General features: G+C 57.6%; 2 protein-coding genes across 2 annotated transcripts in view; one reads left to right on the top strand and one right to left on the bottom strand.

The window, feature by feature from the left end:
* The window catches only part of LOC147647467 (multifunctional procollagen lysine hydroxylase and glycosyltransferase LH3-like), a 36,812-nt gene extending 25,524 nt beyond the window's left edge, over positions 1-11,288 (top strand). Inside the window, exons 14-19 of the mRNA XM_086871776.1 lie at positions 1,157-1,273; positions 2,535-2,600; positions 5,572-5,673; positions 7,088-7,204; positions 7,663-7,797; positions 9,142-11,288. Coding sequence (XP_086727902.1) covers positions 1,157-1,273; positions 2,535-2,600; positions 5,572-5,673; positions 7,088-7,204; positions 7,663-7,797; positions 9,142-9,297 — 693 coding nt within the window. The 3' untranslated portion in view covers positions 9,298-11,288. The remainder of the gene's footprint in view (positions 1-1,156; positions 1,274-2,534; positions 2,601-5,571; positions 5,674-7,087; positions 7,205-7,662; positions 7,798-9,141) is intronic.
* Positions 11,289-14,262: 2,974 nt separating this feature from the next.
* On the bottom strand, positions 14,263-23,968 carry VAMP2 (vesicle associated membrane protein 2). Its single transcript, XM_086871895.1, has 5 exons — positions 23,912-23,968; positions 22,019-22,142; positions 19,391-19,549; positions 16,114-16,165; positions 14,263-15,382 (listed from the first exon to the last, which is right to left on the bottom strand). Coding segments are annotated over exons 1-5 (354 nt in total). The 5' UTR covers positions 23,914-23,968; the 3' UTR covers positions 14,263-15,365.
* Between the last annotated feature and the right edge of the window lie 719 nt (positions 23,969-24,687).

Genomic DNA, 24,687 nt, shown 5'->3' with positions numbered 1-24,687 from the left:
GGTGATTTTGGATGGGATTTTTGGGTGATTTTGGGGTGATTTTGGGGTGACTTGAGATGATTTTGGGGTGATTTTGGATTATTTCAGGTTATTTTGGGGTGGTTTTGGATGATTTGGGGTGATTTGAGATGGTTTTGGGGTTATTGGATAATTCTGGGGTGATTTTGGATGATGTTGGGATGATTTTGGATGATTTTGGGTTATTTTGGGATGATTTTGGGGTGATTTTGGGGTGATTTTGCTTAATTCTAGGATATTTTGGGGTGGGTTTGGGTGATTTTTGATCATTTTGAATGATTTTGGATGATTTTGGGGTGACTTGAGATGATTTTGGGGTGATTTGGGCTTAATTTTTGGGTATTTTGAGATTATTTTGGGTGGTTTTGGGGAGATTTTGGGTTGATTTGGGGTGATTTTGGGTGATTTTGGGGTGATTTTGGGTGATTTTGGGGTGATTTTGGATGATTTTGGGCTGATTTTGGGTGATTTTGGATGATTTTGGGGTGATTTTGGGGTGATTTGGGGTGATTTTGGGGTTATTTTGGGGTGATTTTGGCTGTTTTTGGCTGTTTTTGGGGTGATTTTGGGGTTATTTTGGGGTGATTTTGGCTGTTTTTGGTTGTTTTTGGGGTGATTTTGGCTGTTTTTGGGGTGATTTTGGGGTGATTTGGGCTGATTTGGGCTGGTTTTGGGGTGATTTTGGCTGTTTTTGGGGTGATTTTGGCTGTTTTTGGGGTGATTTTGGGGTGATTTGGGCTGATTTTGGCTGGTTTTGGGGTGATTTTGGCTGTTTTTGGGGTGATTTTGGCTGTTTTTGGCTGTTTTTGGGGTGATTTTGGCTGTTTTTGGGGTGATTTTGGCTGTTTTTGGGGTGATTTTGGCTGTTTTTGGCTGTTTTTGGGGTGATTTTGGCTGGTTTTGGCTGGTTTTGGGGTGATTTTGGGGTTATTTTGGGGTGATTTTGGCTGTTTTTGGGGTGATTTTGGCTGTTTTTGGCTGTTTTAGGGCTGTTTTTGGCTGGTTTTGGGGTGATTTTGGCTGTTTTTGGGGTGATTTTGGCTGTTTTTGGCTGTTTTTGGGGTGATTTTGGGGTGATTTTGGCTGTTTTTGGCTGTTTTTGGGGTGATTTTGGCTGTTTTTGGCTCTCCCCACACAGGGGCTGTTCCTTCACGTCTCCAACCGGCGCCACTTCGGGCACCTGGTGGTGACCAACGGCTTCAACGGCACCGGGCGGCGACACCCGGAGCTGTGGGAGCGCCCGCGCAACCCCTGGGTCAGTACGGACCAGTACGAACCAGTACAAACCAGTATAGACCAGTATAAACCAGTATAAACCAGTATAAACCAGTATAAACCAGTATAAACCAGTACAGACCAGTATAAACCAGTATAGACCGGTATAGACCAGTATAAACCAGTACAGACCAGTACAGGGCACTGACATCCCTGGAGCTGTGGGAGCGCCCGCGCAACCCCTGGGTCAGTACGGACCAGTACAAACCAGTATAGACCAGTATAAACCAGTACAGACCAGTATAAACCAGTATAAAGCAGTATAAACCAGTACAGACCAGTACAGACCAGTATAAACCACTATAAACCAGTATAAACCAGTATAAACCAGTACAGACCAGTACAGACCAGTATAAACCACTATAAACCAGTATAAACCAGTATAAACCAGTACAGACCAGTAGAAACCAGTACAAACCAGTACAGACCAGTACAGACCAGTATAAACCAGTATAAACCGGTATAGACTGGTATAGACCAGTACAGACCAGTACAGACCAGTATAAACCAGTACAGACCAGTATAGACTCCTATAGACCAGTATTGACCAGTATAGACCAGTTTAAACCAGTACAAACCAGTATAAACCAGTGCAGGGCACCGACACCCCCCTGCTCCCGGAGCTGTGGGAGCGCCCGCGCAACCCCTGGGTCAGTACGGACCAGTATAAACCAGTACAGACCAGTATAAACCAGTATAAACCAGTATAAACCAGTATAAACCAGTATAAACCAGTATAAACCAGTACAGACCAGTATAAACCAGTATAAACCAGTATAAACCAGTACAAACCAGTACAGACCAGTACAGACCAGTATAAACCAGTATAAACCAGTATAAACCAGTATAAACCAGTATAAACCAGTACAGACCAGTATAAACCAGTATAAACCAGTATAAACCACTAACGACGCGCCCAGGCACCGCTGTTAACTCCCAGTGCTCCCAGTAACTCCCAGTAACCCCCAGTGCTCCCAGTGCTCCCAGTGCTCCCAGTAACCCCCCCAGCCCATCCCAGTGCTCCCAGTGCCCCCTCCCAGTGTCCCCAGTGCCCTCTCCCAGTAACTCCCAGTGCTCCCAGTAACCCCCCCCAACCCATCCCAGTGTCCCCAGTGCCCTCTCCCAGTGCTCCCAGTGCTCCCAGTAACCCCCCCCAAACCCCTCCCAGTGCTCCCACTGCTCCCAGTGCTCCCAGTGCTCCCAGTGCTCCCAGTGCTCCCAGTGACCCCAGTTTCCCGCAGGAGTGGGACCAGCAGTACCTACACCCCAACTACAGCCGCATCTTCCAGGAGCAGCTGTTCCAGCAGGTACCGAAACACCCCAAAACACCCCAAAATCACCCCAAAATCACCTCAAAACACCCCAAAACACCCCAAAACACCCCAAAATCACCCCAAAACACCCCAAAACACCCCAAAATCACCCCAAAAAACCCTAAAATAACCCCAAAACACCCCAAAATCACCCCAAAAACCCCTTAAATCACCCCAAAAATCCCCAAATCCACACCAAAAACCCCCAAATTCACCCCAAATACACCCCAAAACACCCCAAAAACTCCCCAAATCACCCCAAAAATCCCAAAATTCACCCCAAAAATCCCCAAAAACCCCCAAATTCACCCCAAAACACCCCCAAAACACCCTAAAAATCCCCAAATTCACCCCAAAAATCCCCCAAAATCCCGAAATTCACCTCAAAATCACCCCAAAACCCCCCAAATTCACCCCAGAAACCCCCAAATTCACCCCAAAAATCCCCGAAATCCACCCCAAAATTATCCCAAAATCCCCAAAATCCTCCAAAATCCCCCAAAAATCACCCCAAAAATCCCCAAATCCCCCCAAAAATCACCCCAAAATCCCCCAAAATCACCCCAAAATTATCCCAAAAATCCCCAAAAATCCCCAAAATCTCCCAAATTTATCCCAAATTCATCTCGAAATCCTCAAAATTCACCTCAAAAATCCCCAAAAAACCCCAAATTCGCCCCAAATTTATCCCAAAAAAACCCAAAATCTCCCAAATTCACCCCAAATTTATCCCAAAAATCCCCAAAAAACCCCAAAATCTCCCAAATTTATCCCAAATTGATCTCGAAATCCTCAAAATTCACCTCAAAAATCCCCAAAAAACCCCAATTCGCCCCAAAATTATCCCAAAAAAACCCCAAAATCTCCCAAATTCACCCCAAATTCACACCGAAATTATCCCAAAATCCCCAAAAATCTCCCAAATTCACACCAAAGTTATCCCAAAATCCCCAAAAATCTTAATTTTACCCCAATATTATCCCAAAAATCCCCCAAAATCCCCAAAATCTCCCAAATTTACCCCAAATTCACCTCGAAATCTTCAAAATTCACCTCAAAAATCCCCAAAAAACCCCAAAGTCTCCCAAATTCACCCCAAATTCACCCCAAAATTATCCCAGAAAACCCCAAAATCTCCCAAATTCACCCCAAAATTATCCCAAAATCCCAAAAAATCCCCAAAATCTCCCAAATTTACCCCAAATTCACCTCGAAATCTTCAAAATTCACCTCAAAAATCCCCAAAAAACCCCAAAATCCCCCAAATTCGCCCCAAATTCACCCCAAAATCCCCAAAATTTCCCCCAAAACGCCTTAAAAAAACCCTCCAAAATCACCGGTTTTGGGATAATTTGGGGATTTTGGGGTCATTTTGGGGTTTTGAGATAATTTTGGGGGATTTTGGGACATTTTGGAATCATTTTTTTGGTTTTGGGTTCATTTTTGGGGATTTTGGGATAATTTTGGGATCAGTTTTGGGGTTTTGGGGTCATTTTTGGGGGTTTTGGGGTCATTTTTGGGAATCTGGGTTCATTTTGGGGGATTTTGGGATAATTTTGGGATCAGTTTTGGGGATTTTGGGATCTTTTTTGGGGTTTTTGGATCATTTTAGGGATTTTGGGGTGGTTTTGGGGTGTTTTTTGGGCATTTTTGGGTGGTTTTGGGCATTTTTGGGGGTTTTTGGGGTGGTTTTTTGGCATTTTTGGGTGATTTTGGGGTGTTTTGGGGTGTTTTTTTGGCATTTTTGGGTGGTTTTGGGGTGTTTTTGGGGGTTTTTGGGTGCTCTGGATCAGATTTTGGGGTTCCCAGGCCGGATTTTGGGGGGTTTTGGGGTGTTTTGGGGCGTTTTTGGGTGTTTTTGGGGTGTTTTTTTGGCATTTTTGGGTGGTTTTGGGGAGTTTTTGGGTGCCCTGGATTAGATTTTGAGGTCCCCGGGCCGTGTTTTTGGGGTGTTTTGGGGTGTTTTGGGATATTTTTGGGGTATTTTTGGGGTGTTTTGGGAGTTTTTGGGGTGTTTTTTGGGCATTTTTGGGTGGTTTTGGGGAGTTTTTGAGTGCCCTGGATCAGATTTTGGGGTCCCCGGGCCGTGTTTTTGGGGTGTTTTTGGGGTGTTTTTGGGGTATTTTTGGGGTGTTTTGGGGTGTTTTTGGGGTGTTTTTTGGCATTTTTGGGTGGTTTTGGGGTGTTTTGGGGCGGTTTTGGGTGTTTTTGGGGTGTTTTGGGGTGTTTTTGGGCATTTTTGGGTGGTTTTGGGTGTTTCTGGGGGTTTTTGGGTGCTCTGGATCAGATTTTGGGGTTCCCAGGCCGGATTTTGGGGGGATTTGGGGTGTTTTTTGGGCATTTTTGGGTGGTTTTGGGGTGTTTTTTTGGCATTTTTGGGTGATTTTGGGGTGTTTTTGGGGTGTTTTTTTGGCATTTTTGGGTGGTTTTGGGGAGTTTTTGGGTGCCCTGGATCAGATTTTGGGGTCCCTGGGCCGTGTTTTTGGGGTGTTTTGGGGTATTTTTGGGGTGTTTTTGGGTGTTTTTGGGCATTTTTGGGTGTTTTTGGGGGTTTTTGGGTGCTCTGGATCAGATTTTTGGGTTCCCAGGCCGGATTTTGGGGGGTTTTGGGGTGTTTTTGGGGTGATTTTGGGGGATTTGGGGTGTTTTTTGGGCATTTTTGGGTGGTTTTGGGGTGTTTTTAGGGGTTTTTGGGTGCTCTGGATCAGATTTTGGGGTCCCCGGGCCGTGTTTTTGGGGTGTTTTGGGGTGTTTTTGGGGTGTTTTTTGGGCATTTTTGGGTGGTTTTGGGGTGTTTTTGGGGTGTTTCTGAGGTGTTTTTGGGTATTTTTGGGGTGTTTTTGGGGTGTTTTTGGGGTGATTTTTGGTGGTTTTCGGGTGTTTTTGGGGGTTTTTGGGTGTCCTGGATCGGATTTTGGGGTCCCCGGGCCGGATTTTGGGGTGAATCTCCCCGTTTTCCCCACAGCCGTGTCCGGACGTCTTCCAGTTCCCGCTCTTCTCGGAGCAGTTCGGGCGGGAGCTGCGGGAGGAGGCGGAGCTTCGAGGGGGGTGGGCGGAGCATCACGAGGTGGGCGGGGCCCCAAAAAATTGGGGGGAGGGGGGGTGGGGGATGGGACCCCCCCCAAAAAATGGGGGGGGGTGGGGAAGCCTGGAGTGAGGAATTGGGGACCCCAAAATTGGGAGATCTCCCCTGTCCTGGGGGGCGGGGCCAGTGCCAGGTGTGTCCCAGGTGTGTCCCAGGTGTGTCCAGGTGTCCCCAGGTGTGTCCCAGGTGTGTCCCAGGTGTCTCAGGTGTGTCCCCAGGTGTGTCCCAGGTGTGCCCAGGTGTGTCACAGGTGTCCCCAGGTGTCCCCAGGTGTCCCCAGCTGTCCCCAGGTGTCCCCAGGTGTCCCCAGCTGTCCCCAGGTGTCCCCAGGTGTGTCCCCAGGTGTCCCCAGGTGTGCCCAGCTGTCCCCAGGTGTCCCCAGGCGTGCCCAGGTGTCCCCAGGTGTGTCACAGGTATCTCAGGTGTGTCCAGGTGCGTCCCCAGGTGTCCCCAGGTATCTCAGGTGTCTCAGGTGTGTCCCTCACGTGCCCCAGCTGTCCCCAGGTGTGTCAGGGTCACTCCCAGCTGTGTCTCAGGTGTGTCCCTCACCTGTCCCAGGTGTGTCAGGGTGTCTCAGGTGTGTCCCAGCTGTCCCTAGCTGTCCCCAGGTGTCCCGAGGTGTCCCAGCTGTCTCAGGTGTGTCCCTCACCTGTCTCAGGTGTGTCCCAGGTGTCTCAGGTGTGTCCCAGGTGTGTCAGGGTGTGTCCCCAGGTATCTCGGGTGTGCCCCAGGTGTCCCCAGGTGTCCCAGGTGTGTCCCAGGTGTGTCCCAGGTGTGTCAGGGTCACTCCCAGGTGTCCCAGGTGTGTCCCTCACCTGTCCCAGGTCTCAGGTGCATCCCAGGTGTGTCAGGGTGTGTCCCCAGGTGTTCCAGGTGTCCCAGGTGTGTCCCAGGTGTGTCCCAGGTGTCTCAGGTGTGTCCCAGGTGTGTCAGGGTGTGTCCCCAGGTGTCTCAGGTGTGTCAGGGTGTGTCCCCAGGTGTCCCAGGTGTGTCCCCAGGTGTATCCCCAGGTGCGTCCCAGGTGTGTCAGGGTGTGTCCCCAGGTGTTCCAGGTGTCCCAGGTGTGTCCCCAGGTTTGTCCCAGGTGTATCAGGGTCACTCCCAGGTGTGTCAGGGTGTGTCCCCAGGTGTCCCCAGGTGTGTCCCAGGTGTGTCAGGGTCACTCCCAGGTGTCAGGTGCGTCCCAGGTGTGTCACCAGGTGTTCCAGGTGTCTCAGGTGTGTCAGGGTGTGTCCCCAGGTGTCCCAGGTGTGTCCCAGGTGTGTCCCCAGGTGTGTCCCCAGGTGTCCCCGGGTGTGTCCCAGGTGTCCCAGGTGTGTCCCCAGGTGTCCCAGGTGTCCCAGGTGTGTCCCAGGTGTGTCCCAGGTGTGTCAGGTGTGTCCCTCACCTGTCGCAGGTGTTCTCGTGGGCGGTTCCCCTCTCGGCTCTGCAGTTGGAGCCCGTCCTGCAGGGGGCGCTGCGGGAGCTCCTCCCCCCCATCGCCCGCCGCCTCTTCCCGGGCTACGCCCCCAAGGTGGGCGGGGCTTGGGGAAAGGGGCGGGGCCCCAAAAGGGGCGGGGACACAGGAGGGGTGGGGGCTTGGATGGGGCGGGGCTTGGAGAAAGGGGCGGGGTCACAAAGGGGACGGGGCTTGGAGAGAAGGGCGGGGTCAGAAGGGGCGGGGTTTGTTGAAAGGGGCGGGGTCACAAAGGGGACGGGACTTCGAAGGTGTAGCTCAGGAAGGGGCGTGGCCTCAGAAAAAGGGGAGGGGTCACGGAGGGGGTGGGGCTTGGGTAAGGGTGGGGGAGGGGCATCTGTACCGGGTTTGGGTGTGGCTGAAGGGGCGTGGGTTTTGGATGGGCGTGGCTTGCCAGGGAAGGGGCGTGGCCTAAGGCAATACAGACCAATGATCAGCTGGGCGTGGTCTCAGGTGGGCGTGGCTGTTGGTGGGTGCGTCCTCGGCCACGCCCACTCACCCCTCCCCCACCCCAGGGCCGGACCGTGCTGAGCTCCGTGGTTCGCTACGACCCCGCCCCTTCCGGCCACGCCCCCTCTGACCCCGCCCCCTCGGCCCCACCCCGGCCCTCGGCCACCATCAGCCTGAGCGTCACCCTGAGCCCCCCCCAGGTACCGGACTGGGGGGACTGGGATGGACTGGGGGGGACTGGGATGGACTGGGGGGGACTGGGGGGGCACTGGGGGGGACTGGGGGGGACTGGGGGGGACTGGGAGGAACTGGGATGGACTGGGATGGACTGGGGGGGACTGGGGGGGACTGGGAGGGACTGGGAGGGACTGGGAGGGACTGGGATGGACTGGGAGGGATTGGGAGGGACTGGGATGGACTGGGATGGGATTGGGGGTTACTGGGAGTTACTGGGAGGGACTGGGAGGGACTGGGAGGGACTGGGAGGGATTGGGAGGGACTGGGATGGACTGGGATGGACTGGGATGGGATTGGGGGTTACTGGGAGTTACTGGGAGGGACTGGGAGGGACTGGGAGGGAACTGGGAGGCACTGGGGGGGACTGGGATTACTGGGATGGGATTGGGGGTTACTGGGAGTTACTGGGAGGGACTGGGACGGACTGGGATGGACTGGGAGGGGATTGGGGGTTACTGGGAGGGAACTGGGAGTTACTGGGAGTTACTGGGATGGACTGGGGGGGTCACTTGGTGTCACTGGGAGGGGCCACTGGGGTTTTGAGGGGGGGTCATTGGGGTGAACTGGGGTGAACTGGAGGTTACTGGGATGCCCGACTGGTGCAAACTGGTCTGAACCGGTCCGTACTGGTCTGAACTGGTCCGTACTGGTCTGAACCGGTCTGTACTGGTGTGAACTGGTCCATACTGGTCCATACTGGTCTGAACCGGTCCATACTGGTCCATACTGGTCCATACTGGTCCGTACTGGTGTGAACCGGTCCATACTGGTCTGAACCGGTCTGTACTGGTCCATACTGGTCCGTACTGGTCCGTACTGGTCTGTACTGGTCTGTATTGGTCTGTACCGGTCTGTACTGGTCTGTACTGGTCTGTACTGGTCCATACTGGTCTGTACCGGTCTGTACTGGTCTGTACCGGTCTGTACTGGTCTGTACTGGTCTGTACTGGTCCGTACCGGTCCATACTGGTCCGTACTGGTCTGTACTGGTCTGTACTGGTCCATCCTGGTCCGTACTTGTCCATCCTGGTCCGTACTGGTCTGTACTGGTCTGTACTGGTCCATACTGGTCCGTACTGGTCCATACTGGTCTGTACCGGTCCGTACTGGTCCATACTGGTCTGTACTGGTCCATCCTGGACCGTACTGGTCCATACTGGTCTGTACCGGTCTGTACTGGTCCGTACTGGTCCGAACCGGTCTGTACTGGTCTGAACCGGTCTGTACTGGTCCATACTGGTCCATACTGGTCCATACTGGTCCATACTGGTCCGAACCGGTCCATCCTGGTCCGTGCTGGTTTGCAGGGCGGGGGCTGGCTGTTTCCCCGTTACGGCTGCGGGGCCCCCGCGCCCCCCCCGGGCTGGGCCCTGCTGCACCCCGGGCGCCTGACGCACCTGGCCAGGGGGGTGCCACCCGCGGGGGGGGCGCGCTTCGGCCTCGCCCTCCTCATCGACCCCTGAGGGACACCGGGGACACCGGGGGACATTGGGGACATTGGGGACCTGTCCCTGCTTCGGCCTCGCCCTCCTCATCGACCCCTGAGGGACACTGGGGACACCGGGGACATCGGGGGACATTGGGAACCCAGCCCTGCTTCGGCCTCGCCCTCCTCATCGACCCCTGAGGGACACCGGGGACATCAGGGACATTGAGGGGACATCGGGGGACCTGTCCCTGCTTCGGCCTCGCCCTCCTCATCGACCCCTGAGGGACACCGGGGACATCGGGGGACATTGGGGGACATTGGGAACCCAGCCCTGCTTCGGCCTCGCCCTCCTCATCGACCCCTGAGGGACACCGGGGACACCGGGGGACATTGAGGGGACATCGGGGGACATCGGGGATCCACCCCTGCTTCGGCCTCGCCCTCCTCATCGACCCCTGAGGGGACACCGGGGACATCGGGGACATCGGGGGACATCGGGGACCTGCCCCTGCTTCGGCCTCGCCCTCCTCATCGACCCCTGAGGGGACACTGAGGGGACATCAGGGGACATTGGGGACACCGGGGATCCACCCCTGCTTCGGCCTCGCCCTCCTCATCGACCCCTGAGGGGACATCGGGGACACCGAGGGGACATTGGGGACATTGGGGATCCACCCCTGCTTCGGCCTCGTGCTCCTCATCGACCCCTGAGGGGACATCGGGGACATCGGGGGACATTGAGGGGACATCGGGGATCCCTCCCTGCTGCGGCCTCGCCCTCCTCATCGACCCCTGAGAGGACACTGGGGACACTGAGGGGACATCGGGGACATTGAGGGGACATCGGGGATCCACCCCTGCTTCGGCCTCGCCCTCCTCATCGACCCCTGAGGGACATCGGGGACATCGGGGGACATTGAGGGGACACCGGGGATCCACCCCTGCTTCGGCCTCGCCCTCCTCATCGACCCCTGAGGGGACACTGGGGACACTGGGGACATCGGGGACACTGAGGGGACATCGGGGGACATCAGGGACATTGGGAACCCACCCCTGCTTCGGCCTCGCCCTCCTCATCGACCCCCGAGAGACCCCTGAGGGGACACTGGGGACATTTGGGGACATCGGGGACCCAGCCCTGCTTCGGCCTCGCCCTCCTCATTGACCCCTGAGTGACACCGGAGACATCGGGGACATCGGGGACATCGAGGGGACATCGAGGGGACATCGGGGACATCGAGGACCCAGCCCTGCTTCGGCCTCAAGATCTTCATCAACCCCTGAGGGACCCCTGAGAGGGGCTTTGGGGACATCATTGGGGACATCACTGGGGACATCGGGGACCCGTCCCCACCATGGCCTCGCCCTCCTCATCGACCCCAGAGGGGACACCGAGGACATTTGGGGACATTTGGGGACATCGAGGACCCGTCCCTGTCCCCACCGCGGCCTTGCGTTCCTCACGGACCCCCGAGGAACCCCAAACACGGAATTTGGGGACATTTGGGGACATTTGGGGACATTTGGGGACCCGTCCCTGTCCCCACCGCGGCCTCGCGTTCCTCACGGACCCCCGAGGGACCCCAAACACGGAATTTGGGGACATTTGGGGACATTTGGGGACATCTGGGGACATTTGGGGACATCTGGGGACATTTGGTGACCCAGCCCCGCCTCTGCTCCTCACGGACCCGCGAACGTCCCCAGCCTGGGGACACCGGGGACCCCCAAATGGGGCCTTGGGGACCCCCCAGGAGCTTTGGGGACCCCCAAATGGGGCCTTGGGGACCCCAAATGGGACCTTGGGGACCCCCCAGGGGCTTTGGGGACCCCAAATGGGGCCTTGGGGACCCCCCAGGGACCTTGGGGACCCCAAATGGGGCCTTGGGGACCCCCCAGGGACCTTGGGGACCCCCAAAATGGGATCTTGGGGACCCCGATGACGTCACAGGGGTGGGGGAGGGGCGGTTGGGGGACCCCCCCCCTCCCCAAATCACGGCAATAAAAAAATCCCCCCCCACGTGATGACGTCATCGCTTTGGTTCTGTGAGTGACGTCACCGCGGTGATGTCATCGCCCCCGCCCGTCGTTGATTGGTGGAGGCTGCTGGCGCCCCTCCCCCCCCCAAATTCCATCCCTAAAATCCCCTCCCCCCTTCCAAAAATCCCCTCCCCCCTTCCAAAAATCCCCTCCCCCATTCCCAAATTCCCCTCCCCCATTCCCAAAATCCCCTCCCCCATTCCCAAAATCCCCTCCCCCATCCCCGAATCCCCTCCCCCCTTCCCAAAATCCCCTCCCCCATCCCCGAATCCCCTCCCCCATCCCCAAATCCCCTCCCCCATTCCCAAAATCCCCTCCCCCATTCCCAAAATCCCCTCCCCCATTCCCAAAATCCCCTCCCCATTCCCAAAATCCCCTCCCCCATCCCCAAAATCCCCTCCCCCCTTCCAAAAATCCCCTCCCCCCCTTCCCAAATTCCCCTCCCCCTTCCCAAAATCCCCTCCCCCTTCCCAAAATCCCCTCCCCCATTCCCAAAATCCCCTCCCCCCTTCCCAAAATCCCCTCCCCCATTCCCAAAATCCCCTCCCCCATCCCCGAATCCCCTCCCCCGCTCCCAACCCCCCCCCCCGCATTCCCCAACTCTCAAAATCCCAAATTCCCAAACTCCTGAATTCCCAAAATCCCAAATTCCCAAAATTCCCCAAATTCCCAACATCCCAAAATCCCCAAAATTCCCGAATTCCCAAAATCCCAAAATCCCAAACTCCCAAAATTCCCAAATTTCTGAATTCCCGAATTCCCCAAACTCCCAAATTCCCTCATTCCTCAAATTCCCCAAATTCCCAAAATTTCCAAAATCCAAAAATTCCCGCATTTCCCGAAATTCCCCGAATTTCCCGGAATTCCCCAAATTCCCGAATCCCCCAAATTCCCGAATTCCCCAATTTCCCGAAATTCCCGAATTTCCCGGAATTCCCAAAATTCCTGAATTCCCCAATTCCCCAAATTCACGCATTTCCTGAAATTCCCAAAATTTCCGGAATTCCCCAATTCCCGGCATTCCCCGAATTCCCAGAATTCCCAGAATTCCCAGAATTTCCCGGAATTTCCCGGCATTCCCGAATTTCCCGAATTTCCCAGAATTTCCCGGCATTCCCCGAATTTCCCAGAATTTCCCAGAATCCCCGAATTTCCCGGAATTTCCCGAATTCCCCCGAATTTTCCCGAATTCCCCGGAATTTCCCAGAATTTCCGGCATTCCCGAATTTCCCAGAATTCCCTGGAATTTCCCGGCATTCCCGAATTTCCCGGAATTTCCCAGAATTCCCGGAATTCCCGAATTTCCCAGAATTCCCAGAATTTCCCAGAATTTCCCAGAATTCCCGAATTTCCCCGAATTTCCCGGAATTTCCCGAATTTCCCGTCATTCCCAGAATTTCCCGAATTCCCCAAATTCCCGAATTTCCCAGAATTTCCCAGAATTCCCAGAATTTCCCGTCATTCCCAGAATTTCCCGAATTCCCCGAATTTCCCGGAATTCCCAGAATTCCCGGCATTCCCGGAATTCCCCGAATTTCCCGGAATTTCCCAGAATTCCCCAGAAATTCCCCAAATTCCCGGAATTCCCGAATTTCCCGAATTTCCCAGAATTCCCGAATTTCCCGGAATTCCCGGATTTCCCGAATTTCCCAGAATTCCCCGGCATTCCTGGCATTCCCGGATTTCCCGGATTTCCCAGAATTCCCCGGAATTCCCCAAATTCCCAGAATTCCCGAATTTCCCGAATTTCCCGGCATTCCCGGAATTTCCCAGAATTCCCCAGAATTCCCGGAATTCCCAGAATTCCCGGCATTCCCGGAATTCCCGAATTTCCCGGAATTTCCCGGAATTCCCAGAATTTCCCGAAATTCCCGGATTTCCCGAATTTCCCGGAATTCCCCGGCATTCCTGACATTCCCGGAATTTCCCGGATTTCCCAGAATTTCCCGGCATTCCCCGAATTTCCCAGAATTCCCGAATTTCCCAGAATTCCCCGGAATTCCCCGAATTTCCCGGAATTTCCCGGCATTCCCGGAATTTCCCAGAATTTCCCAGAATTCCCCGGAATTCCCGGAATTTCCCGAATTCCCCCGAATTTTCCCGAATTCCCCGGAATTTCCCAGAATTTCCGGCATTCCCGAATTTCCCAGAATTCCCCGGCATTTCCCGGCATTCCCAGAATTCCCGAATTTCCCAGAATTCCCGGCATTCCCGGCCCCTGACGGAGATGGAATTTTTATTGTTCACGTTTCACACGGGACTCGGGGACCCCCCCCGGGGCCCCTCCCCCCCAAAAAACCCCCGGGGGGTCCCCCCCAAACCCCTCCGGGGGGTCCTGGGGGGGGAGGGGAGGGGGAGGGGTTGGGGGAGGGGGGGGGGAGGGGCGGGGGTGGGGGTGGGGGAGGGGAGGACGCGGAAGCCCCGCCCCCTCCTCCCTCTTCTCTCCCCTCCCCCACAAAAACCCCCCCCCACGGGGTGGGGGGAGGGGCGGCAGTGACACCCGCCCCTCCCCCACCCCCGAATTCCCCTCCCCCCGCACGGGACAGGAGGGGGGGGAGGGGCGCGGTTGGGAGGGGGGGAGGGGATTTTTTGGGGGGGGGGCGGGGTTTTTTTGGGGGGGTGGGGGAGGGGAAGAATTCGGGGACCCCCTCCCCCCCTCGGTGGGGGGAGGGGCGCTCCATGCAGTGGGGGGGGGGGAGGGGCTGGGTGGGTGGGGGGAGGGGCTGCACCCCAAAAATCCTCCTGGAAACGTTCAGGGCTCACCCCTCCCCCACCCCAAATTTTTTGGGGGGGGGGTTTCCCCTCCCCCACCCCAAATTTGGGGGCGACTCCTCCTCCCCGAGGAGGGGGGAGGGGCGGTTTCGGGGACCCCTCCCCATTTTTTTGGGGGACCCCCCTGGTTCCCTCCTCTCAGGGGCGTCCCCCCCTCCCCCACTTCTTATTTAGGGCTCCCCCCAAATTTTGGGGTCCCCCCCCTCATTTTGGGGGGTGGGGGAGGGGCGCACCCCTCCCCCCAATTCTCCACAGCCTCAAACCCTCGGGGCCCCTCCCCCACCCCAAAAATTTGGGGGGGGGGGGGTCCTCCCCTCCCCCCCCTCCCCCATCCGGGGCCGCTCCAGTTTTGGGGTCCCCTCCCCCAATTTTTTGGGGTCACCCAAATTTAACGGGGGGGGGTCTCCCCTCCCCCTCCCCCCATTTTTCCCATCCCCCCCCCCCCCCGACTCCTCTTTCGGGGTCCCCCCCCCAATTTTTGGGGCTCCCCCTCCCCCCATTTTTTGGCTTCTCACTTTTGGGGTCCCCCCCCCTCCCCTCCCCCCCCCATTAAAATTTTGGGGCCCCTCCCCCACCCCAAATTTCGGGATCCCCCCCCCCAAATTTTTTAAGGGGGGGTGGGGGGTTCGGCAGTGAAGGGTTGGGGGAGGGGCGGGGATTTTGGGGTTCCCCCTCCCCCACCCTCTGCACCCCCAAAATTCCTTCGGGGGGGGGAGGGGTGGGGGAGGGGCTGGAATGTTTTTTTTGGGGGGGGGAGGGGGGAGGGGGGAGGGGCTCAGGATTTGGGGTTGGGGGGAGGGGACGCCCCCAAAATCGCCCCTAAAATTTGGGGGGGCCCTTTGTGCTCAAGTCTGGGGGGTGGGGGAGGGGAGGGGGGGGGTGGGGAACCCCAAAATCCTTCCCTGGGGTGGGGGAGGGGCCCCGGGAGCCCCCAAATTCCCTCCGTGGGGGGAGGGGGGAGGGGCTTCCCCCCCCCCCCCATTTTTGGGGTGCTCCGGGCTGGGCCCCCCCCTCCCCCCCCGGATTTTGGGGGGATTTTGGGGGTGGGGGAGGGGATTGGGGGGGGATGGGCGGGGTTTGGGAGTGGGGGAGGGGCGGGGTTTAAATTTGGGGGGGGTTGGGGGAGGGGTTTGGGGGTCCCTGAGGGGGTTAAGGGGGAGTGGGGGCGGGGCTTGGGCGTGGCCCCGCCCCCCGCGGCGTTGGGGGCGGGGTTTGTTGGTCCGGGGGGCGGGGCTGGAGGGGGCGTGGCCCCAGCGGGGGGCGGGGCCTGGCAGGGCGGGGCCGGCGGCGTTAGGTGCTGAAATAGACTGGAGAAAGAAATTTGCATAAAATTAGCATGCAGTCCCCACCCCCCTCATTTGCATGTCCCCGAAGCACATGCCCCACCCCTTCATTTGCATGCAGCTTTATTGACACCCCCTCATTTACATAGCCAGGGCTCCACCCACTCCCCCTCTCATTTGTATGCATGAGTGTGACAGCCTAATTTGCATATGATTTGCATTTCTTTGCATAGCCCCGCCCCCTCCTGCACTGTGTCCCACCGTTCATCTGCATAACCGACCCTCATTTGCATTCCTCCCGCAAATTTGCATACCCCGTCTTCCTCATTAGCACATCCCATTAATTTGCATAACCCTCGATTTATGCCCCGCCCCACTTTGCATCTCCAATGCTAATTTGCATATGGAAACTATTAATTTGCATGCCACGTCCCCTTATTTGCATACCCGGCACTCTCATTCGTGCAACCCAGCTTCATCTGCATAACCCAATCGCCTCATTTGCATAACCCCACCCACATTTGCATACGTAACAGCACGCTCGTCACCCACACCACCTCATTTGCATAACCCAACCCACATCTGCATAATTAACCGCACTCATCTCCCACGCCGCCTCATTTGCATACCCCGCCTGCTCATTTGCATGCCACACCCTGCTTCTTCCGCACCGCCCTTTTTTTTCCCCCGTCTGGATTTGCATATCCGCTCCCTAATTTGCATAGCGGGGCTCATTTGCATAAGGAGTGACTCACCGATGATGATGATGAGGACGATGGCGCAGATGACCCCCAGGATGATCATCATCTGCGGGGCGGAGATGGGGGAATTTGGGGGGAATTCCGGCGATTTTGGGGTTTTCTTCCCGATTTTGGGGTTTCCCCGGGAAATTTGGGGAATTTGGGGGGGATTGGGGGGATTTCGGGGGGAATTTGGGGGATTTTGGGGTTTTGTTGCTGATTTTTGCATTTTTCCTGGGGAATTTGGGGGATTTTGGTGGATTTGGGGAGGATTTGGGGGATTTTGGGTGGAATTCGGGGGATTTTGGGGTTTTGTTGCTGATTTTTGCGTTTTTCCTGGGGAATTTGGGGGATTTTGGTGAATTTGGGGAGGATTTTGGGGATTTCGGGGGGAATTCGGGGGATTTTGGGGTTTTGTTGCCGATTTTTGGGATTTCACGGGAAATTTAGGGGATTTTGGGGGGATTTTGGTGGATTCGAGGGATTTTGGGTGGAATTTGGGGGATTTGGGGGTTTTATTCCCAATTTTGGGGTTTTCCCGGGAAATTTGGGGGATTTTGGGGGAATTTCGGGGGGATGTTGGTGGATTTTGGGGGGAATTTCAGCGATTTTGGGTTTTTCCCGGGAAATTTGGGGAATTTGGGGGGAATTCGGGGGATTTTGGGGGGAATTCGGGGGATTTTGGGGTTTTGTTGCTGATTTTTGCGTTTTTCCTGGGGAATTTGGGGGATTTTGGTGGATTTGGGGAGGATTTGGGGGATTTTGGGGGGAATTTGGGGGATTTGGGGGTTTTCTTCCCGATTTTGGGGTTTTCCCGGGAAATTCAGGGGATTTTGGGGGAATTTCAGTGAATTTTGGGGGGATGTTGGTGGATTTTGGGGAATTTGGGGGATTTGGGGGTTTTCTTCCCGATTTTGGGGTTTTCCCGGGAAATTTGGGGAATTTGGGGGGGATTCGGGGGATTTTGGGGGGAATTCGGGGGATTTTGGGGTTTTGTTGCCGATTTTTGGGATTTCACGGGAAATTTAGGGGATTTTGGGGGGATTTTGGTGGATTCGAGGGATTTTGGGTGGAATTTGGGGGATTTGGGGGTTTTCTTCCCGATTTTGGGGTTTTCCTGGGAAATTTGGGGGATTTTGGGGGAATTTCGGGGGGATGTTGGTGGATTTTGGGGGGAATTCCAGAGATTTTGGGTTTTTCCCGGGAAATTTGGGGAATTTGGGGGGGATTCGGGGGATTTTGGGGGGAATTCGGGGGATTTTGGGGTTTTGTTGCTGATTTTTGGGATTTCCCGGGAAATTCAGGGGATTTGGGGAGGATTTTGGGGATTTTGGGAGGAATTTGGGGGATTTGGGGGTTTTATTCCCGATTTTGGGGTTTTCCCAGGAAATTCAGGGGATTTTGGGGTTTTTTTGCTGATTTTTGGGTTTTCCCAGGGAATTTTGGGGAATTCGGGGGATTTAAAAGGGATTTGAGAGATTTGGGGAAATTTTGGGGGCAATTTGGGGTTTTGTTGCTGATTTTTGGGGTTTTCCATCGAAATTGGGGGATTTTGGAGGGATTTGGGGGGATTTGGGGGGATTTGGGGGGATTTTGGGGATTTTGTGTCAGATTTTTGTGTTTTCCTGGGAAATTTGGGGGGGATTTCGGTGGATTTTGGGGGGAATTTGGGGGATTTTGGGGTTTTGTTGCTGATTTTTGGGTTTTCCCAGGGAATTTTGGGGAATTTGGAGGATTTTGGGGCGATTTTGAGGGATTTGGGGAAATTTTGCAAGGATTTGGGGTTTTGTTGCTGATTTTTGGGTTTTCCTGGGGAATTTGGGGGATTTTGGAGGGATTTTGGGGGGGTTCGGGGGTTATTTCGGGCTATTTTTGAGTATTTTTGGCCATTCTGGGTTATTTTGGGGCCATTCCATCCCATTTTTTGGCCATTCCAGCCCATTTTGGGGCCATTCTGGGCTATTTTGGGGCCATTCTGGGCTATTTTGGGGCCATTACAGCCCATTTTTTGGCCATTTTGGGGCCATTTTGGGGCCATTTCAGGGTATTTTGGGTCCGTTTGTACCTTGAGGTTCTTCCACCAGTACTTACGCTTGAGCTTGGGACGATTTGGGGGCTGTTTTGGGGCTATTTTGGGCTATTTTTGAGTGGTTTTGGTCATTCTGGGGCATTTTGGGGCCATTTTGGGGCCATTTCAGGGCATTTTGGGGCCGTTTTGAGGCATTTTTTTGCCATTCCAGCCCATTTTGGGACCATTCCAGCCCATTTTTTGGCCATTCCAGCCCATTTTGGGCCCATTCTGGGGCATTTTGGGGCCATTTTGGGGCCATTTTGGGCCATTTTGGGGCCATTTCAGGGCATTTTGGGTCCATTTGTACCTTGAGGTTCTTCCACCAGTACTTGTGCTTGAGCTTGGGACGATTTGGGGGCTGTTTTGGGGTTATTTTGGGCTATTTTGGGGCTATTTTGGGCTACTTTTGAGTGTTTTTGGTCATTCTGGGGCATTCTCAGGCCGCTCCAGCCCATTTTGGGGCCATTCTGGGGCATTTTGGGGCCATTCCGGGGCATTTTGGGGCCATTTCAGGGCATTTTGGGGCCGTTTTGAGGCATTTTTTGGCCATTCCAGCCCATTTTGGGGCCATTCCGGCCCATTTTGGGGCCATTTGGGGCCATTTCGGGGCATTTTGGGTCCGTTTGTACCTTGAGGTTCTTCCACCAGTACTTGCGCTTGAGCTTGGGACGATTTGGGGGCTGTTTTGGGGCTATTTTGGGCTATCTTGGGCCATTTTTGAGTGTTTTTGGTCATTCTGGGGCATTTTGGGGCCATTCCAGCCCATTTTGGGGCCATTCCGGGGCATTTTGGGGCCATTTCAGGGCATTTTGGGGCCGTTTTGAGGCATTTTTTTGCCATTCCAGCCCATTTTTTGGCCATTCCAACCCATTTTGGGTGCATTTTGGGCTATTTTGGGGCCATTCCAGCCCATTTTGGGGACATACCAGCCCATTTTGGGGCCATTCTGGGGCATTTTGGGGCCATTCCAGCCCATTTTTTGACCATTTTGGGCCGTTTTGGGGCCATTTCAGGGCATTTTGGGTCGGTTTGTACCTTGAGGTTCTTCCACCAGTACTTGCGCTTGAGCTTGGGATGATTTGGGGGTTGTTTTGGGGCTGTTTTGGGCTGGTTTTGAGTATTTTTGATCATTTTGGGTTATTTCAAGGCCATTCTGGGGTATTTTGGAGCCATTCTGGGCCGTTTTGGGGCCATTTCGGGGCATTTTGGGTCGGTTTGTACCTTGAGGTTCTTCCACCAGTACTTGCGCTTGAGCTTGGCGGCGCTGGTCTCGAACTGGGAGGCTCCGGCCTGGAGCGCGTCCGCCCGATCGTCCAGCTCGGACAGCTTCTGGTCCCGCTCCAGCACCTTGTCCACGTTCACCCGCATGATGTCCACCACCTGCGGGCAGCGGCCAGAGTGACCACAGCGGCAGGGACGGTCACTCACGGGCAGTGGGGAGTGGCCGGAGGGCTCAGAGTGACCACAGGGGTCAGGGATGGTCACTCATGGGCAGTGGGCAGTGGCTGGAGGGCTCAGAGTGACCACAGGGCTCTTTGATGGTCACTCATGGTCAGTGGTCATTGAGGGCTCAGAGTGACCACAGCGGGCAGGGATGGTCACTCACGGGCAGTGGCCGGAGGGCTCAGAGTGACCACAGGGGTCAGGGACGGTCACTCACGGGCAGTGGTCATTGAGGGCTCAGAGTGACCACAGCGGCAGGGACGGTCACTCATGGTCAGTGGGCAGTGAGGGCTCAGAGTGACCACAGCGGCAGGGACGGTCACTCATGGGCAGTGGGCAGTGGCCGGAGGGCTCAGAGTGACCACAGCGGGCAGGGATGGTCACTCATGGTCAGTGGGGAGTGGCCGGAGGGCTCAGAGTGACCACAGCGGCAGGGACGGTCACTCACGGGCAGTGGGGAGTGGCCGGAGGGCTCAGAGTGACCACAGCGGCAGGGATGGTCACTCATGGTCAATGGGCAGTGAGGGCTCAGAGTGACCACAGCGGCAGGGACGGTCACTCATGGTCAGTGGGCAATGAGGGCTCAGAGTGACCACAGGGCTCTTTGATGGTCACTCATGGGCAGTGGCCGGAGGGCTCAGAGTGACCACAGGGGTCAGGGATGGTCACTCATGGTCAGTGGGCAGTGAGGGCTGAGAGTGACCACAGGGGTCAGGGATGGTCACTCATGGGCAGTGGTCAATGAGGGCTCAGAGTGACCACAGCGGCAGGGATGGTCACTCACGGGCAGTGGTGAGAGCTCAGAGTGACCACAGGGCTCTTTGATGGTCACTCATGGCCAGGGGTCAGTGGCCAGAGAGGCTCAAGAGTGACCAGAGCACTCAGAGGTCACAAATGGCCCAATTGAGCCACTTTGGCCGTGCCCACAAAGTGACCAAAGCCTTGAGTGACCACAGCCCTGAGTGACCATGGCCATGAGTGACCACAGCTCTGAGTGACCACAGCCCTGAGTGACCACGGCCATGAGTGACCACAGCCCTGAGTGACCACAGCCCTGAGTGACCACAGCTCTGAGTGACCACAGCCCTGAGTGACCACGGCCATGAGTGACCACAGCTCTGAGTGACCACGGCCATGAGTGACCACAGCCATGAGTGACCACAGCCATGAGCGACCACAGCTCTGAGTGACCACAGCCCTGAGTGACCACGGCTCTGAGTGACCACAGCTCTGAGTGACAACGGCCATGAGTGACCACAGCCCTGAGTGACCACAGCCCTGAGTGACCACGCCCAGGCCTGGTCAGAGCCGGGGTCAGGGGTCAGTGGCCGGAGTGGCTCAAGAGTGACCAGGAGCCCCCAGGGTTCAATAAAAGCCACCCAAATTGACCACACCCCTCTGGCCACGCCCTGAGTGACCACACCAAGCCCGGGCCACACCCGGGGGTCAAAGGTCACCGATGACCCTCCCCATCCCCCCTTGGCCACGCCCACACAGTGACCACGCCCATGTCCCAAATGACCACACCCAGTGACCACACCCCGAGTGACCACACCCACTGACCATTGACCACACCCCAACTGACCACACCCCGAGTGACCACACCCCTGAGGACACCCACTGACCATTGACCACACCCACTGACCACACCCAACTGACCATTGACCACACCCATTGACCACACCCAACTGACCACACCCACTGACCACACCCAACTGACCACACCCATTGACCACTGACCACACCCCAAGTAGCCACACCCACTGACCACACCCCATTGACCACACCCACTGGCCACACCCTGAGTGACCACACCCACTGACCACACCCATTGACCTCACCCTGAGTGACCACACCCATTGACCACACCCACTGATCACACCCTGACTGACCACACCCATTGACCACACCCTGACTGACCACACCCACTGACCACACCCCACTGACCACACCCACTGATCACACCCTGACTGACCACACCCGCTGACCACACCCTGAATGACCATACCCTGACCACACCCGCTGACCACACCCTGAATGACCACACCCACTGACCACACCCCACTGACCACACCCCACTGACCACACCCTCTGACCACACCCACTGATCACACCCTGACTGACCACACCCGCTGACCACACCCTGAATGACCACACCCACTGACCACACCCACTGATCACACCCTGAGTGACCACACCCACTGACCACACCCACTGATCACACCCTGAATGACCACACCCACTGACCACACCCACTGACCACACCCTGAATGACCACACCCACTGACCACACCCACTGACCATTGACCACACCCCAAGTGACCACCCCCACTGACCATTGACCCCTCCCCAAGTGACCACGCCCCCCCCTCGCTGCCCCCCCTCCCCCCACGGCCCCTCCCCCACCTCATCCACTTGGGCCTGGGTCTGCTGCAGCCGCCGGTTGCTGGTCAGGTTGGGGGGAGGGGCGGGGGGTCCCCCCCCTTCGCCCGCGGCGGGGGGAGGGGCGGCGGGGGCCGAGGGCGCCGACCTGGCCGGAGGGGAAAGGGCAGCGGTCACTGAGGCCACGCCCACACAGAGTGACCCCAGAGTGACCCCCCGGAGTGACCACGGAGTGACCAGAGTGACCCCAATGTCCGAGTGACCCCCAGAGTGACCCCAGAGTGACCCCAATGTCCGAGTGACCCCCAGAGTGACCCCGGGGTGACCCCAATGTCCGAGTGACCCCCCCAGGGTGACCCCAAAGTGACCCTTGGGGGGTCTCCAATGACCAAATGACTCCCAGAGTGACCCCAGAGTGACCCCAATGTCCGAGTGACCCCCATGGTGTCCCCACAATGACCCTTGGGGGGTCCCCACTGTCCAAGTGACCCCAGAGTGACCCCAGGGGGTGCCCAGTGACCCCAGAGTGACCCCAGGGGGTCCACAGTGTCCGAGTGACCCCCAGAGTGACCCCAGAGTGACCCCTGAGTGAGCACAGGGGGTCTTCAGTGTCCGAGTGACCCCCAGGGGAGTCCAAGGTGTCCCCAAAATGACCCCAGGGGGGTCCTCAATGTCCGAGTGACCCCAAAGTGACCAAAGGGGGGTCCAGGTTGATCACTGGGGGGTCCCCAGTGTCCCCAAAGTGACCCCAGGGGGGTCCCCGATGTCTGAGTGACCCCCAGAGTGACCCCAAAGTGACCCCAGGGGTGTCCCCGATGTCTGAGTGACCCCCAGAGTGACCCCAAAGTGACCCCAGGGGTGTCCCCGATGTCTGAGTGACCCCCAGGGGGGTCCCCAGTGTCCCCAGAGTGACCAGACAGGGGTCCCCAATGTCCAAACGACCCCAGAGTGACCCCAAAGTGACCCCTGGGGGATCCCCAGTGTCCGAGTGAACCCCAGAGTGACCCCAGGATGTCCCCAATGTCCGAGTGACCCCAAAATGACCCCAAAATGACCCCAGGGGTGTCCCCAATGTCCGAGTGACCCCAAAATGACCCCAAAATGACCCCAGGGGTGTCCCCGGTGTCCCCAGAGTGACCCAAAGTGGGGGGACCCCAAAATCTGAGTGACCCCCCCGGGGTGTCCCCGGTGTCCCCCCCGGGGTGTCCCCAATGTCCGGGCCCCTCCCCCCACCCCTCCCCCCACCCCCCCCCGCGAGGTGGGGGAGGGGCGGTCCCTCCGCAGCGGGGGGAGGGGCGCCGGGAGAGGATTTTTTTCCCACCCCTCCCCCACCCAACCCCCCCCCCCCCCCCCCCGTTCTGCGTCGGCGGCTAAAAATAGACCCGGGGTGGGGGAGGGGCGGGGTGGGGGGAGGGGAGGGGTCCGAGCCCTCCCAGTGCTCCCAGTTCACCCGGCCCGCCGCCCCTCCCCCACCCCCCGGGGGGGGGGCTCTGCGGAGATGGGGGGGGTGGGGGAGGGGCGGTCCCGGGGGGGTTCCGGGGGTCCCGGGGGGGGAGGGGGAGGGGAGGGGGGGGATGGGGGGGAGCGGGGGGGTCACGGGGGGGGGGCGCGGGGGGGGGGGATGATGAAGGATGCTGGGGGGGGAGGGGCGGGGCAGGGGGGGGGAGCGGATGGGGGGGGGGTCCCGGAGGGGATGGGGGAGGGGCGGGGGGGGTCCCGGGAGGGGGGGATGGGGGAGGGGCGGGGGGGGGTCCCCACATCCCCATGGCGGAGCGCGGATGGGGGGGGTGGGGTGGGGGGGGCGCGGGTGGGGGGGGGAGGGGCGGGGCGGGGAGGGGTGGGGGGGGGGATGCGGGGGGTGGGGGAGGGGCGGGGGGTGCCGGGGGGGGTCCCGGGGGGGTCGCGCCCCCCACTCACATCCCGGAGCGGAGCGCGGTCGGTGCGGCGGAAGATGGCGGCGGGGGCGGCGCGAAGCATCCGGGAAACCGGGGGGGGGGGCGGGGGGGGCGCGGGGGGGGGAGGGGAGAGGAGAAGCGGGGGGAGGGGAGGGAGGGGAGGGGGGCTCCGGGAAAAGGGGGGGGAGGGGTCTGTGGGGCGCAGGGGGCGCTGTGGGGCACGGCAGGAGCCTGGGGGGTGGGGCGTCAATGGGGTGGGGCGGGATGTGGGGCACGGGGGGGATGGGGTGGGGGATCTATGGGGCACGGGGGGGATGTGGGGCACGGGGGGTCTATAGGGCACAGCAGGTGCCTATGGGGCACGGGGAATCTATGGGGTGGAGGGATCTATGGGGCACAGAGGACCTGTGGGGCACAGAGGATCTATGGGGCACAGGGGGGATGTGGGGCAGGGGGAGTCTATGGGGCTCAGGGGGGATGTGAGGTACGGGGGGGTCTATGGGGCACAAGGGATCTATGGGGCACGGGGGATCTATGGGGCACGGGGGATCTATGGGGCACAGCAGGTGCCTATGGGGCACAGGGGATCTATGGGGCGGGGAGATCTGTGGGGCACGGGGGGTCTATAGGTCACAGCAGGTGCCTATGGGGCACAGGGGATCTATGGGGCGGGGGGATCTATGGGGCACGGGGGGATGTGGGGCACAGCAGGTGCCTATGGGGCACAGGGGATCTATGGGGCACAGAGGATCTATGGGGCACGGGGGGTCTATGGGGCACAGCAGGTGCCTATGGGGC

Source organism: Cyanistes caeruleus, chromosome 37 (assembly GCF_971803275.1).
Source record: "Cyanistes caeruleus chromosome 37, bCyaCae1.hap1.1, whole genome shotgun sequence".
Lineage (NCBI taxonomy): Eukaryota > Metazoa > Chordata > Aves > Passeriformes > Paridae > Cyanistes > Cyanistes caeruleus.
The sequence above is the reverse complement of the archived record's forward strand: the minus strand, read 5'-3'. Positions and strand labels throughout refer to the sequence as shown.